The sequence below is a fragment of the Erpetoichthys calabaricus genome, chromosome 6, assembly GCF_900747795.2.
Source record: "Erpetoichthys calabaricus chromosome 6, fErpCal1.3, whole genome shotgun sequence".
NCBI classification, from domain to species: Eukaryota; Metazoa; Chordata; class Cladistia; order Polypteriformes; family Polypteridae; genus Erpetoichthys; species Erpetoichthys calabaricus.
In genome coordinates this window covers 107716134-107734756 of record NC_041399.2, presented here as the reverse complement: position 1 = coordinate 107734756, position 18623 = coordinate 107716134, and the positions used below count along the sequence as shown (strand labels likewise).

The following is an 18623-nucleotide window of genomic DNA, read 5'->3' as shown; positions in this document are numbered from 1 at the left end:
CTTGTGTATGTTTGTGTTCAGGAACCATGAGTGGACTAACCTGATGTCTAGGCTTTATTTCTTCCATGCGCTCAGTGCTGTCAGAAAAGGTTCCACCCTGCTTGAATGTAAACTGTATTAGATTAAGATCTGAGACCATTATGTTATGTTATTTAAGATGTAACTGTAGGAGCTTTGTTGTTTAAGCTGCTATCTCTTCATTGCTTGAAGTGTGTAATGTTACATTGATTCTTTACAGCAACAAGTACTTCCAGACTTGTAGTGCATTAGAAAATCCAGGCAGATCTAATTACATTAAAGCCACTTTGATCAATATGGCTTACTGAACTGAAAGATGAAAGGTCAACTGGACATGTTAAAGATAAGAAAGACGGGATGTGGGGGGGGCATGGGTTTGTATGGAGGTGAGGTTTTTTGTGGTACTTTGAGTTAGGCAAGTGGATAAGCCATTTTACATAATAATCCTGATCTACCAAAAGTTTTATTGTTTTGTCGATTAATTTGTTGCTTTGTTTTCTCTCTATGTTTATTCCTCCCTTGTATTTAGGTATTTAAATAAAATACGCCTATTTAATTTTCTATATTTTGTCCTTTATGTTTGTTGTCCCGTGTCTGTGTGGGTTTTCTCCAGGTGCTCTGGTTTCCTCCCACAGTCCAAAGACATGCAGGTTAGGTGAATGGGTGATCCTAAATTGTCCCTAGTGTGTGTTTGGTGTGTGGGTGTGTGTGTGCGCCCTGCGGTGGGCTGGCGCCCTGCCTGGGGTCAGTTTCCTGCCTTGCGCCCTGTGTTGGCTGAAATTGGCTCCAGCGGACCCCCGTGACCCTGTGGTTGGGATGTAGCGGGTTGGATAATGGATGGATGGATGGATGTTTGTTTGTTGTTCTGGGTGAGATGTGTGTTAAAATAGTGCTGCCTCTTTGATACACTATCTTTTGTCAAACTCAGCTAAAGATCATGAACTAGAGCTAATTCTGGCAGCTTTGGAAACAAAGTACAAAATAACCGTGGACAGGGCACCAGTTCTTTGTAACTCAAGAAGGATCTGCAATTGTTAAGGTTTATTTTTGGTGTTTTTGAAATATGAAATCCTTTGTGTGTTTCACTGGAATTCATTTCTATTTCTCACATTTTTATGGTGTTGTTGATGACATTATTTAGCTCCTGTGTTGCTCTTCTAGGGATGCATTCCCATTGTAGGGCTTCTGGTGCATGGCTGCCATTGGCATTCTAGTTTTCATAAATGACAAAGGATAGACTCTTCACTGCGGTGGGTTGGCACCCTGCCCGGGATTGGTTCCTGCCTTGTGCCCTGTGTTGGCTGGGATTGGCTCCAGCGGACCCCCGTGACCCTGTGTTCGGGTTGGAAAATGGATGGATGGATAGACTCTTCATGTTCCCTAAATGAGATATTTCATTTGAAGATGTTCAGGTTTTTAACTTTCTCAGTTTTCCATGTCCAATTTTGCAGTTGCTCACCTGTTTTGACCCTTCAGGTTTAAAGTATTTGATTTCTGGTTAGCGATTCTGAACTTCTACCATGGTCACACTCACTCACATGCCAGTACTAACTTTTTCTGAAGCCAGGGATGGACTGGAGTCAAAAACTGGCTCTGGACTCTTGTTGTGACTGGTTCACCACAATTGGCTGGATACCATATAATGTATATTCACATAATATTCCTTATTGATTTATAAGTAAAGTAGTACAACGTACTGCCTGATAACAAGGTACAGGCTGTACAGATGCTGCACTGTCCCACCAACTGTTTTTGACACTGCTGTCGCTGCTTTGTACTCCTTCCTCTCACCATTTTTGCCTGTAATGCTCTGCAAATTCTACACTTGACTAAACTTTGACAACAGACTCAAAATGTCAGGGTGCAACATATGAAAATATTTGATTTTAGTCCTAACTAAACTTGTATTCACTGCTTGATACCTAATGCTAACTCCATTTCACAAAGCATAAAATGTTATCTCATTGGTTAATTTAACTAGAGGAAGTACAAAGATTTGTTTTTTTTTCTTTTTTAACTTTGACGTAATCTTGTTTTTAACCATATCTCAATATTAAGACCCAAAACGTTCAACTTAACCTTCACCACTATCCGTGTTACTGTATGGGGCAGAGACCTGGAGACATACCAAGCGCCTTAACCACAAGCTACAAGTTTTCATTAACATCTGCCTACAACAGATCCTGTGCAATAGCTGGCCAGAATGGAATTTCAACTAGGAGCTCTAGCAGAGAACCTGGCAGCAGCCCATCATTAGTACCTTCCAGACAAGGAAATGGAAGTGGAATGGGCACACCCTATGTAAGGAGGAAAAAACATTTCATACCATACCCCTAAAAAAAACCCTAGTAAAACAAAAGTTAAAGAAGAAGACCAGTCCTGACATGGAGAAGAACCCTATAGTCAGAACATAAGACTATCTTGGGGAAAGGCAAAGCAAATATCCTAAGACTGGGAGAAATTGAAGGTTTCAGTGAAGGCCTGTGCTGCAACAGGAATGAAGAGGACTAACTAACTAACTAATTTCACAGGTGTGGTTGCTGCTTAATACATCAATCAAAACTTCTATTAATTTGCATATTATGTTGCACGGCATTGTGGTTGCTGAGCTGACCACTTCTATACTATGGCCCCACTGCATGCCCCTCACTTATGTATCATTTGTTTTCTTACACCTTGCTGTCCCTTATTGGACTTATTTCATTTTTCTCTTTTTTTTCATCCTCTCCTACATTTCTTTTTTAATTCCTTCATATCTCCTTTCATGAATGTCTCACACATGACATTAACCTTTTTTTGGAAGATTGGTAGAATGGTTACTGCTGTTTTCTCTCTCTCATTCAATTTGCTTTTTATTTTTTGAATAAACTTCTTTTGCTGTAGAAAATCAGGCATGGGAAATACACATAACATAACTTTTATGGGCTATCAGTCCAGTCAAGCACATGAGTTACTATGCAAAAGCAAGTTGGTTATCCCATATGTAACACTGTCATGTCTATGCTCAGTACAAAAATGGTATATAAAGCAAAGGCTGATTTCCTGATCTTGATTTTGTGCTTTAATTTTATTTCTTATTTGGTTGAATTATAACATATGCTTCTCTAATTTACAGACCTTTTAAAATGTATGTAGAAGCTTCAGACTTGCTTTCTTTCCAAGGTACTGGTTTCACTCTGCCTGACATAGCACTGTGAATACTACTAAATAAAATATGCTTTCCGTTCTTTTAATAAGGATTTCAGCTAATGGTTAGTTATATTAGCAGTTCAGTGTTTTATATTGCTACATGCAAGCTTCAGAGACATTAGTTCAAACCCTGCTGCTTTTAGATCTATGTGTTTTTAACAGATTCTCCCTGAGTCTGGTAGGATTTTATACAGGACTTTGGTTTCCTCCTTCATATCCAAGACATACAAAACTCCAAATTGGCCTCGTGGATTGATTCCTGCCTGGCATGAACCAGGCATATGCAGAGATAAAGATGGATCTGTTGTGTTTTTACTTCAGTTCTCCTTTGCACTATGTTCCCTTTCTTGGGGAACTATTCAGGTTGGTGCGACAAATAGCATGCATTTTCTTGCCATATATGGTGCGCCATAGGGTATGATTTATGTCAGTTTAATAGAAATATGTCAATGAATTATCATATGAAAATTGCTTTATGTATTCATATTTAATTGACATTTTATTTCTTTTTCTGAAGTACCTTCGTTTCCATGCTTTAGCTATTCATGAAAATGATTATGATGAAAGGCACTATATATTGCACAGACTGTGGTATCTCTTGCTATGAAAACAAATAAATATGCCTTTAACTTAGTCATGCTCTTTATGAATATATAATACACTGTGATAAAGTAAACAACATATGCTGCAGAATATTATGATCACATGTTGTACATGTGAGAACCCCAGAATGGAATATCCCACAAACTAGTACTGCATCATATTCTGTAACACTTCTTAACATAACCTAAGAAAAATAACATTTCTTTTGCAAACCAAATATCTGTGATATAACAAAAGGCATTTAGAATAAAGCTTATAGTTTTTTTTTTTTTTTTTACATTTTTCTGATTATTTAGTGATTAATTGAAAATTCTTTTGAAAGTGAAAAGTTTATTACAGAAAATGTTTAATTCTTCACAAGAATGTTTTATTCTGTTTATTCAAAGATTGCATAACTCTTTTATATGTAAAGTCAAACCAAATGAATTTCATTTTGATATCTCCCACCATACATTACGAAAGATAGCCTAGGTGTTGTATTCTTTCAATAGATGTCCTCTGTCCATCAATCCATCAATTTAATTTTATTGCTTAAGCTAAATATCTCGTGATAGCTTTTGCAATGTGCTTGGTTTTATTTCTGGTACTGTTGAGATGGGCTTTTGCTCAGTTTAAAAACAGATGACCTGTGGAATATTATTATTATTAGCATGTTGGAGTGAAAGTAGTGGTAGCATCGATGATGTATTCTTTACTGCAGTTATTTTTGCTACACCTACTGGAAGCAGCAGTTGTTGTAGCAAAGCAGTCATCATTGAAATTACTTCTTTTAGAATATTAAAATCTGTAAACTTATTTTATGAATAGACAGTTATTCTTATTACAGAAGTTAAATAAATTACCTTTTTTCTGCTGAAATGAATCTGATGTGTTTGTAAAGCTTTCCTTTTTAATATTCCATGTGAGGAATAATGCCTATTGTTATAATCTGAGGCCTACTTATTTTTAATATCTAACAATTAAACAAACTATCAGGTATGATCTAAATAATGCCCTATAAATCAAACTTTTTTGAGTAACATAGCTGAGTAGATTATTTTGGTAACAAAAAAGTATGTCCATCATTTTATAGGCATACTTCAACTCCTTACATTCATTCACTTTCTAAATCTATGATATAAAATAGCTTGTCCTCACTAATACATATTTTAACATTTTTGCTAGTCTTTCCAAGTGATTAAATTTAAAAAGTTGTGAGATCAGTTGAGATCAGGAATGCCTATGTACATGTTCGCCCATTATTAGTTGCAGAGTATTGACAGTTCTTCCTTCTTCATTGAATTGTCTCAGATGTACATTTGAGACTGCTTTTATTAAATAAATGAATGGATTCTTGTAAAATGTTCACTTGGCATTATTTTCTAGTACTCCACAGGAGTAATCGCAATAATCCCATCTGAAGCGTGTGCTAAGTAACTAAATTAGTTTTAATATTTGATTAAGACTGGTCTATAATGTTTTCAAATAACATTTTTATTTATTGTTTTCCAGATAGTTTTATGTTGTATACACAGGAAATGTATGTAGTGTATGTGAAATCTCTTTCACTGACTCCAGGATTCGTTCTTGATATGTTAAAAAGTACCTTTTTGAAAAAAGAAAAAAAAAAAAACTTTTACTACAGCTTAAGAAAATAATAGAATAATAGAAATGTACTGGTGTGTTTTATTTGTATGTATATATATATATATATATATATATATATATATATATATATATATATATATATATATATATATATATATATATATATATATATATATATCACGGCATTCGTAGTCTGTGTCACAATCTGATTGTATGGGTGGTTACCTACCAGGTAACGCTTGTGGTTGGCCAATATATATATATATATATATATATATATATATATATATATATATATATATATATATATATATATATATATAAGCAGTAGTAGTATTTAATTTATCTTGGTTAATTTAGTTAAAATTAATAAAAGAAATCCTTCATGTTAATATTTTGCATTGCCCGTTTTAATTTAATTCACTTCCCTCTCACAAGCAAGTTTGTTAGCAGCGTTTCCAAGTCTTATTCAAAGTTTTTATTAAATGAAGACATTTTTTTCCACAACAAACACATTTGTCCATAGACCGAGTCTTACCTCACTGATTTAAATTTACACTGATTGTTTTTGCTGTACAAGTTAGACGTACAGTATTGTTAGAACGTTTTGCAATAAAAAAACTATCAATCTGTGTATCTTCTGACTTCGTATATTCCAAAGAGCGGTTGCGAAAACTTCGACCACATCGAAATAGCCAAAACTGGACGGGACGACATTCGTCCCACTACTCCAAAACGGAGCCAAGCCATCTGAAAGTCTGTGTGATGTGGGAGGAAACAGGAACAGCCTGTCGGGAGAAAAGTCATAGCCACGAAGAAAGTGTGCAAACTCCATTGATTGTGAGTGCTGAGAGCTGTGGGACCCTAAAGCTACCCACCTTGCCGAAATACAATACATTCTTATCTAAAGAAGACTCGCCTCCCAATACATCCACTAAATAATGTTAAGTAAACTTTTTTTTTTTGATTACATGTTTTTGATACGTCACTAAATAGGACTGAAAACCTCTCTAACTGAATCTATTCAAACAACTTTAGCGTTTTTTCTTTTTTTAATATTTATTCCGTGGCATCGGATTACTCTGATCATAGAATATGTTATGATTCCTCTTTTGAACACCAAACATTTCAATAAATTTTTTTCTTTAAAATGATTCTTAAGATTATTTAAGGTGAAACTTTATTAAAAATAAATTCTTGCTCGTCCTTAAACTTTAAAAAATCTCTTGGTTTATGAATTCATATTCACCTTAAAAGTAGTTAACTTTAGTCAGAAAGTGTGTATTTCTAAGTTCAGGATTATTTTAAAGTATTTAAAAAACACTTAAATGCAGATTGTCCTTGAAATTTAGTTTTTGGTACAAACGTTTAAGCAGATTTCCTCATTTTTCTTGTGTAAAGATTTTATACTTCATCCGACTTACTATTTACGCCGTCCATTGTTAAATACTGCAGCTGATATAATCGGACTCAGTCTGTGTGAGGTCTGCGTGTTCTCTTTGTGTTTCGTGGGCACGACTTGGTACACCGGGTGCACGTCCCAGATGTATAATTTTTGAATACTCGTATTGGCCCGGTTATAGTATACGTGTGAACGAATTTGTGAGTTTGCCCTGCCTTTAAACCGTCCCGAGACAGATCTCGACTTGTACCCCATGTTACATTGGAGGCTCCAACCCCCGGCACTCTGCAGCAGACAAACTGGATGAAGGAAATGAATTCATGGGAGTTTGTAAAAAGCAAAACTTAAAAATGCTTGTCTTATGTTAACGTAATGTGAAAATAAAAAACATTTTATCTAAAGTGAATAGAGACTTTGTCTGTCTGTACAATATAAACTGTGTTTGAAGGATCTTTTCACACACTGTTTCTATCTATCTATCTATCTATCTATCTATCTATCTATCTATCTATCTATCTATCTATCTATCTATCTATCTATCTATCTATCTATCTATCTATCTATCTATCTATCTATCTATATGCCTGTCTGTTATACTGAGTAATTATTTATTTAGTTACAAGTGTTCCCTTCTGACTTCTTGTGAGCCATATGCTATAGTTAACCATGTTAGTCCCATATGCATAAAATGTGCACGAATATCTAATTCTAAGATGATTATTTTAAAGAAAATTTACGCGTGCAGAACTACTGCGTTAAACTTAATTGCCCATTAGATACTTTTCTTCGCGCACGATCGGATACAATGAACATCTAAAGGATTAAATGAAAGTTCGCGGTTTCCGCCAGATTTACGCGTATATTCACGAATATGGGAATTATATGTGAGAAGCTTAAAAATGGCTTTCGTTGAAACTTTAGTGTGTTCTTATTGAAAACTCCTGTCTGAAGCCTTACAACCAAAAAGTTTTCAAATTAGAAAATAGCTGAACAGCATATAATAATCAAAATACGCCATCGCTAAAGGAGATAGATAGATAGATAGATAGATAGATAGATAGATAGATAGATAGATAGATAGATAGATAGATAGATAGATAGATAGATAGATAAATATTTTCTTCCTGTATTTTAACTAACACAACGGCTAATTAAAATAAATAAATGAAATAAATGTACTAATGGCATTATTATAATAGTTTGTTTTCCAAAGATATATTTAACAAAAACAATCTTGAAAGCCATTTTTTTACGTAACTCCATGCCAAATCTTTTTAATTTTATTACTGTTCCATCATTGATTTATGAATTTGTATACATTACGTTAGAAGAAGCCAATGCGTATATGTATGATGTCGCAGTTGACTTTTTCATTTTCGTTTAAATGGTAACCCGAAGTGGACATTTTCAGATGAAAATTTTATGAGGTGCGCACATATGTATCTAATGTATAGCGTGCACTCTACAGAGTATTACGAAAGAGAAGACATTACATTCAAATAACTCTATCGAATTTATATTTCAGACAAAAATCGTAAATTTCCTTTTCTGTATTTGCGTGTTTGTGTGTGTATGTGTTTGTCTGGAAATGCAGGGATGCCTATGGCTGAACGTTTGATTACTCGAAAACGTTTTGCATCACTTTAAAACTTTGATCTTAGCAAGAAGTGGCAAAGTCTTTGTAACAAATGAAAACCCGCAAGGCAATTTCTGTATGCATATTTATTTATTTATTTATTTATTCATTTTGCAATACAAAAAAAGTAGTTGATAAATACAAATGTGCAGAATAAAGGTTTAGTGCATTACGTTTTTTTCCTCACCCTAACTTTTGTCATAAAATGTAAATATTATGTGAACATAAGATATTGTACAAAGCCACAAATCAGAACACCCATGCCGTTGCATAACTTATATTGTACGTGCCAAATATATCCTTTTTTTTTAATTAAGGCAAGGAATTCATATTAAAATGATAAGACACTTAGAATAGCCTTTAGTCCCACCATCAGTATTCTACATGTTTCATTACTAAACTTTACATATATTATTGTAAACATGATTAAAGGAACAGACTAAACAAGACTTAACAGAAATATACATTTAGAGAACATTTTCATTGGGAAAAATTAGGAAAATGTAAAACCATACTAATGCTGCATATAGCGAACCCCAGATTGCTACAGAGGCATTACAATGTAAACAAACTATAATATTTACATGTAAACTTTAACTTCTTAATATAACATCAGTTCACAAAAGAGTGCGATCTGAACAATAAATACATAAATAAATACATAAATAAACAAATAAATAAATAACGATTACGAAATAAACCTATATGATTATGTATTCTGTAAAATGTATAGACACCGCCTTTATATTTACTGATAGTCTCTTATTGTGCAAACACTGTCCTCCTTTGTAAAATAAGCTTAAAATTTACGCTCATAATAGTATTTATTTCCAGATTTTGTACGTATTCTTTTCTTTTGTATCGTTTCTTTTTTATAACATCGTTTTAATAATCGCCCTTTTTTATTTTGGTTAAAAGTGATTTTCTTTTACACCGTACTTGAAAATACTTCTGTAATTGAATTTGCACTTGCCTCATTATACAATAAATCTTTTTTAACTTGAATATATTCGTTTTTTAAAGTTTATTTTGTATTTTCTTCAGGAGTCAGTGTACTTTACACTTAAACATACTTTCCTCGCGGCAATGCGTTTATGAGTTTATATGATCGTTCGTTTTATATTGATTATAATTCAGGCTTTTTGTCTAAAATAAATTACAATTTTCTTAAATACGACCGCATACTGTGTCTTTCAGGGATTTGTTCATTTTACTTTGCTTACTCCATTTTATCTAGTCTTTTCAAAACGAATAGACAGTAATTATTTTTGTTTTAACACGTCCCAGGGCAAAAATAATCCCTGGCATGTCCTTCAGGCTCATGAAATATGCAGCGCATCGCTCTGTGTCGCACCAGGGGAGCGTGCCAGTTTTGAGTACACAGAACACGTGTACAGTCCACTCACTACTGTTTTTTTTTTTTTTTTTTTTTTTTTTTGTGGGCAGTGAAATGAAGAGTTTTAGTGTGTGTGTGTTTTTTTTTTAAATTGCATAGATATTTTTGCAATACTTTCTTTTCCAAGCGTTTTCTGTCTGTATTGCTAACCGCAATGTCTGGTTAAAAAAAAAAAAAAAAAACTATGAAGAATATAACATTAAAACGAATGCCGAATGCAATATGAAATATCAATTCGATATCATATTGTGAGTTACTCACAAAAAACAAAATAAAACGTCCAGCGTCCCACAGGTGCATTTTTTCGAGTAAGCGCCATATGAAGGAAACTCTACTGGTTGTTTATATTAACTTTCGGAGAAACAATGCAATTCAATTACACTGCTGGTTTCAGTCTTTTAATATTCACAAGAGAAGCAGCGTGAGGGTGGAAATAGTATGTTGCCATCTTCATTTGGATAAACACCACGTCATGAAAAAAAATCAATACATAAAAAAACGAATACTTTAAAACTTCAATATTTTAAAAAATCTTAATATAAACAGTATTTACAAAAGAGAATTAAACAATGGTCAATTAAAAATAGTAATAATCGTTAACAATCTCTCGTTGTATACGCAAATGTTTTGTTGTCGTTTGACTTTTAGGTTCACATTATAGAATAAAACTGATTTTAGGAATGGTATACGTGAAGCATGCTGGCTTATACAGTGGTGCGCTCAGAAGATGTCTGTGCCCAACAGTTTAATGCGATCCGGGCTGTATTATGCCCTCACGTTTCCTTTTGCCCCTTTTATAAGTAATTTCTTTTATCATTATTTGATTTAATGATCACCCGGTGTGCCGTAATAGGGTGATTGGCACGTGACACCTCGTTAAATTAAATGCAAGAGAAAAAAGAGAACACAATAATCAAATCTGGCTGGGCACACGATTCATATTTTACTATCGGAGACAATCGACAAAACTGCCAGACGTCTTTAGGGTGCCATATGGGACATGGTGTTCTCTCCTCGTTCAGCACCCTGTCAGTTATTGAAGGAGGCATTCAACTCGTCCTGCATATTATAGGGTTGCCCGCGAAGGTGTAAGTCGTAAGGGAAGTGACTATCAGAAGACATCCTAAACATCGAACTTTGACCCAACGACCCTCGGCTAGGCACTGCACAGTAATGCATGCCGTAATGGTAATTCTTACCATATTCAGCTGAGTCCTCCTGCTTAAGGGAAAATATCCCTTTAAAGTTTATCGGGGGACTTAGAGGACCCTCGAATTGTGGACTCACACACTCGGGGGAAGTGCTTTCGTAAAAAGACTCGTAGGTACTGCAGTAATTGTAGGGCCTGAAGGGCTTGGCGCTGTCCACGGTGCTGCTGCCGTGCGCTGTGGGCGTGCCCAACTCGGGGCTGTGATAAGGTGGGTACAAGTTCTGGTATGGAGGCCTGCCAGAGTGAGAAGCTTCCCCGTTGTGATCTGTGAGGAAATTTCTGGCGTTCAGCTGGAGACATCCCGCTACCAAATTGGTGGTTGGCTGTGACAATCCTTTACACAAGGTCTGCACAAAGGCTAGCAGATCGGGTCTCTTCCCAGCGCTGAGGATTTCTGACAGTGCCCAGATATAATTCTTGGCCAAGCGCAAGGTCTCGATTTTGGAGAGCTTTTGGGTTTTCGAGTAGCAGGGTACTACCTTGCGAAGGCTGTCCAGTGCGTTATTGAGGCCGTGCATTCGACTCCGCTCTCTTGCATTCGCCTCCTGACGTCTCATCTTTACCCTTTCTATACGTGCTTTGGTCATTTTCTTTTTCCTGGGGCCTCTTCGCCTGGGCAAGCCGTTTTCATCACCGTCTTCTTCCCTGTCATCCTCGTCCTTATCCGAGTCTTCCTCTTGGGTCTTAATATCTGGCGACGGCGTTTTTTCCAGTTTTAAATAGTCGGCTTTTCTGCTTTTATTATCGGCTACGCATTCTCTGGGAAAGTTCCCACCGAACTGGGGTTCGGGCATCATGACGGGCTCCTCGAAGGGTAAGGTCAGCATGTTCCTTTCGCTACAGATAAAAGCAACACAGGACAGTCATTAAGGAACAGCGTTAAAACAAAATATGCTTTGGTATATGAAAGTTTCAGCATGTATAGAATCTCTTAACTGAACAAAACAGAAAAAGTGGATAATGCTTTAAGAAAACTATCATTCTGGTTTTAATATGTTTCGGAAACGCATCACTGCATTCCTTAAAAGTATACCCTGTCTGGAGTAAAGGCAGAAAATGCACAGGCAGCCTAATCTGTGTTTGCTTGTAGTGCACTAATGAATAATTTTGAAAATACATCAGCTGACAAAGCAGTCCCGTAAAAATACCACCACCGTATGCGCCACAGGAAAGAAGAGACGAAAAACAAAACTTTGAGAGTGTATACTCGTCACTGGCGCTGCAAATATTATTATTACTATCAAGCTAGGCTTAGCGTTAAAGGATAAGGTGACTTTTGGGTTACCTGTCAGTTGTTTATTTGATGATATCGTCAAATTGTAAAGATTCCTTACCTTGCTTTTGTGTCAACATGCAATGCTCATGTTTCAGATCTTATCAACGACAATGCCGGCGTCTTATGCTGCAGCGATGAGCTCTGCCTGCTCTTCTGATGCTGTCTCCTTTTTTCTCTCGCTCTTTCTCTCTTTGAGAAATGACACCGATGCCAACTGCCAGAGCTGGTACCCATGCCATCTGCCGCTGACGTCACGGGGCAGAAATTGTCATGTGATCAACTCCCAGGGGACATCTATCCCACACTGATCATCTGGCATTCCCCGCAACTGGGCACCAACCAGCATTCATTTACCGTCAAAAAAGCAGACTCAAGAAAGATTAATACAAGCACAGATACAGGCGCTAATCTCTCGAGATAGCTTGTATGTTACAAAAGCTTTTTTTTCCCTTTTGTTTTTTTTAAAGGATTCACGAGTTATTTGCTCTATTTAGGTTCCGCCTCAAACTTAGCTAACTGTCAAACTGAAGATCTTAGCACAGAATGCCGATTCTGTTTCATGACTTCAGGTCTTCATGCATTGTCATTTCATAACGAGTTTGTTTTAGCAGATTGGCAGATATTTTATAGCTTCCTGCCAACATGGATAAATATATTGGGAAGTATTCAGTAAAAAAGTCTTAGTATATATTTATTTATTTTAATTGAAAAAGTAACGGAACTAAGTACACGGTGATAATTGAAGACGATTAACTAACCAGTTATTTCCAACTTGCAGTACTTCTGATATCTTCTGAACAGTTCCAGTATGTTCAGTGTAGAATAGTTATGTCAAGGTAAGATATCTAAATATGATCTTTACCTATCTAACCTATCTTTCAACATTCTTTTTTCCTTGACAAAGAAAAATAATACTGTACTAAAATATACCAGTTTACTTTTAGGATGTATATAGTGCTGTTTACTGGCTGAACAACATTACTATAAACAAAGAATAGTTTTGTGTGGAAAATCATTGCAGCTTTGCTATCTATGTTTTTGTATTGCATTTCTAACACTTTATGCATTTGCAAGACTAAAAAATATTAGTAAAGTATTATTAAAGTAAATTGACATTTCATAGCAACCAATTGTGTTTTTATTATAAAATTATTTTATTAATGTATCTCATCTGCTTATAAATTTGTGTGTTGATTAAAAGAATATCTTATCTACAGAAATATCAATAAATGATCTGTACAAAATTAAGGCTCATGATCCCTGCAACCCTGAACTGGATTAAGTAAGTTTGAGACTGTTGGCTAAATATAATTTCAGAGCAATTTATATAAGTAGCTTAAATTTATTTTAATTTTTTTGTTCTTTCAGTCATACTGAATATTTAACATATTAACTGTAAACATGCATTGTGCTACCCATTAATTTCAATTTGCAAAAACATACTAAATTAAATTAAACTATTTTGATCAGTTTTTTCATTGGTTATCATCTACTTTTTTCTAAATGTCAGATGAAAGTTTCTCAGCTGAACAACACCTCTGTTAAACTATTGTAGAGAGCCGTATTTAAATTTCACGAAACATCTACCAGGTTTCAGATTAAACATGGGTTTCCAGTGTTATCATAATATGTGTATTTTTTATTGATCTTAGTAGTGTAAATATTAGTGAGGTGAACTAAATATAGCAGAGAACTCACTAAGTCTGCTTTTTGGCAGAGAGCTCTTCGCAGAGACTGTTTATACCTGGGAAAGGAAAGAGGTAGCAAGTGTTGGTTAACTTGGCAGACATTTGTGCACTGAAGTCTCCACTTCACATCGCATTGTTAAAGAGCGTGATGGTATACATCAAATGAAAGAGTGCTTATTAAAATGTACTGAAATGTATGAGGAATGTATGACTACTGTAATTGAAAAAATGGTAGAGCAAGTATTTATCAGATAAAGGAGGTAATCACAATGTGTTAGTTTCCAGGAAAGATTTTTTATAGCCCAATATAAAAGTATGTTTGGTTGGCTATTTACAATGTAAACAATAAAGTCATTTTTTTGCTTGTACAAAATTAAAACAATGACTTAATAGCTTATTGTATTAATTTACATTTGAAGAGCTACAAGGATAGATTTTTTTCTGTCTTCATTTTCTCTTAAATCTAGTTAGTGAGGACATTTTAGATTTCTACACCCATCGCTGCTTTAAAAATTGTTGGATGTCATCCATCTGTCTTATTAACTAAAAAGACAAAAGGGCAGACTGAGATCATTTAAGTCTGTGCTCACATATGTGGCATTATACCAATATCAGCAAATGTTTCATTTTCAAGGTAATTACATTTCCTTGCTATGATATATAAATGAATTCTGTCCAAATGTGTTATGATATAGCTGCTGGTTTTGAAAGAGGAACGGTGTAAACACCCTGATTAACTTATGAGTGCAGACATTAACATGGATAAATTTTTTAAAAACTACTTCAAAACTGCCCTCTATAACCCTGAATTTAGATTAAGCAAGTTTGAAAATGTTACACTATGCTATGTTACTTCTAAACTATTGCCAGAGATCATATGTGTGCTAATTTATATTATGTATATGTTATCGGTTATTTTGCTTGTAATAATAACTTGACATTTAACTAACAAATAAGTCTCTTGCCACATATAGTTTATTTTTTTAGCATTCTGAGAAAAAATAATAATTATTTCATTAGTACTAAGTGATATTTTGGAAATATTACACTGAGCTGTGTCCAGATATTCAAACCACATGGTAACACTGCATAAGTGCAACAATATTTTCTAAAAATATTTTTAAATTTAGAACAGCCACCATGTATGTTCTCAGCTGTCGCATATATTTGGCAATAGGGGCATTAATTAGTTTCCACAAAGCGTAACATTTAGGAGTCTTAAATTTTTTGTGTGGTTTAAATATGAATACAACAAAATTGTGCTCAGTTGTATTTCTGTGGAATGCATCCGTACCCTTAGTGTGCTTAAGTGAAACAATTCTGTACTTTCAGAGCTCTTTAGAGTGAATACCTGCCTTCTTATTTGATAAGACCCATACAAGTAAAACATTAATTTTTAAAATGCACTATAAGAATAACTGTTTCACAAACAGCTGGCTTAAAAAGAAATAGTAATCGAATTAGTAAAAAAGTCTCTATGTTCAATACGCACAGATAATGTATCACATAAGGTAGGTAACTACTTTTATGAAATCTATCCATCCTAGTCTTGATAGATATAAGCTACTTAAGTGACAGGTGACTTGAAGGAAGATGTGCTGTGCATGACAGGTCAGACAAGCAGGTGCAATTCCATCATGTGTTACACAGGTGAGAAGAGACCATAGAGTCTTGTTTTCTTTCCTTAAAGATAATGCATGAGTTACCTTGTGACAAAACCAGTGTGTCTTCTCATCACCTCAGGACCTATTATACTGCACTCTTATCATTGAATTTAATGTTTTTTGTCATGTTAGCAGTCAAAAAATGCTCAAAACACTCACCTAACACCAAAACTGAGATTAAAAGGAAACAAGTGATAAAAACACATCAAATTATGTTTGAGAGAAGAAATGATTTTGAAACACCAACATGGTGCAATTTTAAACCTTAGGAAAAAGCAGAACATGACTGTTTAATGACTGTTTCTGATCTTGTTCCATGTGTTGCCTAGATTGGCTTTGGCCCCAATTTGGATTACACATGCTTGAGAATATTAAGTTGTGTTGCTGCTGGGATAGGCACCACACCAGTACCTAAGAAACATGAAATGGAACAAGCCACTTTCAAAAATAGACATGCTGATTGACATTTTAGAAGTGCATATGTGCTCTATCGTTCAGTATGACACAATTAAAGTTCACTATGAAATATATTTTTGTGCAGTTTTCATTTTAAACAAACGTCTAAATTTATTATGTTTTTTTGCATTGTGCCACATCATTGAATTGTATCCTTCACTGCTTTGAGCAAAGCTTTGCTAAAGAACTTTTTTTTTTAATGGCATGTTGTCATTATGAAAATTCATTGCTCTTACAGAATTGTATACATTGTATGAAGGAGTGGTGATAACAAACACCTCTGAAGCCAACTATAGTCAAGATGAGAAACTTAGAGTTGGGAATCTTCATCGTTACTGCTTATTTACTGCCATAAAAGAAATATAATATATAACAATGCAAGGAGTGATTTATACTCAAGTCTATTCATTTATCAAAATATCCTAACAGGAAATGACTGTGATTTAAGTTGAATTGTAGTCAATACAGAAGATCTGAACATATCTGATTGGTGATTCCAGATCTTGTGGAATAAAATAACGCCTCCGAAACACTTACTGTTTATATGACAGCAATATGTCAGCCAAAGTACATGTCAGAAAGGACTATCAGTTTTTCAAATGTACTTATTATGATGGAAGTAAAGGTGGCAGAGTTGTTGCGGTAACCCTACAAGAAATGTTTTAGAAAAGGGTATTACAATGGCCATCTTAAAGCACCAGGAAATTGCTGCTGAGTGAAGTGAGAAAATAAATATACAGTATACAGCACATCAGTGTTTCTCAACCTTTAAGTATTTGCAACCCGAGTTTTCATAACAGTTTTAATCGCGCACCCCTAAGGTTTTTTTGAAAGGAGCCCACTAATACCAATTTGTTCTTTTTTAATTAATGATATATCATAGATGCATATTTTATTATACCTACTTAACGTTTATCGACATTTATCTAACTCTAGATTTATTTTTCTAGTATTAGAATGTAGTTTAAGTTAATTTGTTTTGGTTTCAATAGATGTATCTTTCATATTTTTGATTCTTGTTTTCTTTTTTTCACATCTTCACACCCCCCTTTTTGTTACTTCGTGCCCACCTAGGAGTACCCGCCCCACAGATTGAGAACCACTGCAGTACATGTTAAAAAGCAGGATATATGACATATAATTTTGTTGACTTCTCTAAGATAATGTCAGCCCAAATGCTTTTAATCCATGCTGAGAATCATAAAGTTGAAGGGTAAAGGCTGTAAAATTGGAAATACCTTATTCTTTATAATTAATCTATAATTACTCTTTATAATTACCTTTTCTTGGAAACCATCATTTTAAACTGAGCATAACAATGGCATAAAATAATGTCCTTGAAAAGTGAGGAAAAGCTACAAAAACTCAGTGGAAAGACCCAAATCCATAATCAAATTGGGACAACAAGTGCCATGGAGATGGAATCCAGTTGTACCTGCTGCTTCAGTGTAAACTTTCATTTATGAAGTAATTCTAATACAGTCATTTAAATGTTTTTGCATAATTGGTCTATATTTCAATGATTGCTATTATATATCTACAGGCAAAGCATTGCATAGCAAATGATAGTGTTATACCATCTTCTTATATAATACACTACAGTGGCTGTCCATTTGTCTGTCCAGGATTTTAAATCACCTGTAGCTCGAAAACTGTTTAAACTATTGACCTGAAATTTGGCACACTTATACTACATGACGTCTACCATCGGGGTGATGATTGACCTCCAAGGTTATTCTTCTTTTTATTTTATTTTATTGTAGAATCAACTCTTGGCAACGGCCAGCAGGACGGCCGTGTGGCGCATGCGTACGGGCACTGTTCTCATTCTCTACCACCTTCGCCATCACTTCCCCTACTTCTTCATATCTTAATCATTCTTGAGGCAGATTGAAGACTTAAGTGCCAGCTTAAGTGAAAAATTAAGGAAAACGGACTATGTATTTCCAACACAAACACTGACTTAATCAGTTTTAATGCGAAAAGATTCAGACGAAAGAAAAGAAGAAGCAGGCCGCTAGGGTGGAGAAAAGAAGAGCTGCTCAGGGAGCAGCAAGCACATCAACCTCTGAGCAAACAAATGCTAAACATACAAAGAAAGAGTATGAAAACTATGAATGCTCAAGTCAAATGTATTCACTGCACGTTATCGTTCAGTGTCCTGTACTGGTGCAAAGATAAAGTGCCTAATTTTCTTTTTTATAGCACTAGATCAATTTATAAGCAGAACTTTAATTTATACTCCCGATAATGATTCAGCCCTGTGTTTCATATAAAATCTTTCACAGTGAGCATTATCGGAAACATTTACAAAAAGTACACTATGGTATGAATTAAAAATTACAACAATTAACTAAACTGATATTTCATGTAAAATGTCAGGGAAAGTGAATATTTTCAAGAGCATTTTGGAAAATATGGTAGATAGACTGCGGTGGGCTGGCGCCCTGCCCAGAGTTTGTTTCCTGCCTTGGACCCTGTGTTTGCTGGGATTGGCT

At 34.8% G+C, this 18623-nt stretch overlaps 1 protein-coding gene across 1 annotated transcript; it reads right to left on the bottom strand.

Moving 5' to 3' along the window:
- Window positions 1-9086: 9086 nt before the first annotated feature.
- On the bottom strand, window positions 9087-12495 carry neurod6a (neuronal differentiation 6a). The gene is made up of 2 exons (XM_028804465.2): window positions 12376-12495; window positions 9087-11878 (listed from the first exon to the last, which is right to left on the bottom strand). Exon 2 carries the CDS (start codon window positions 11866-11868, stop codon window positions 10861-10863), a length of 1008 nt encoding a protein of 335 aa, XP_028660298.1. The 5' UTR covers window positions 11869-11878; window positions 12376-12495; the 3' UTR covers window positions 9087-10860.
- Between the last annotated feature and the right edge of the window lie 6128 nt (window positions 12496-18623).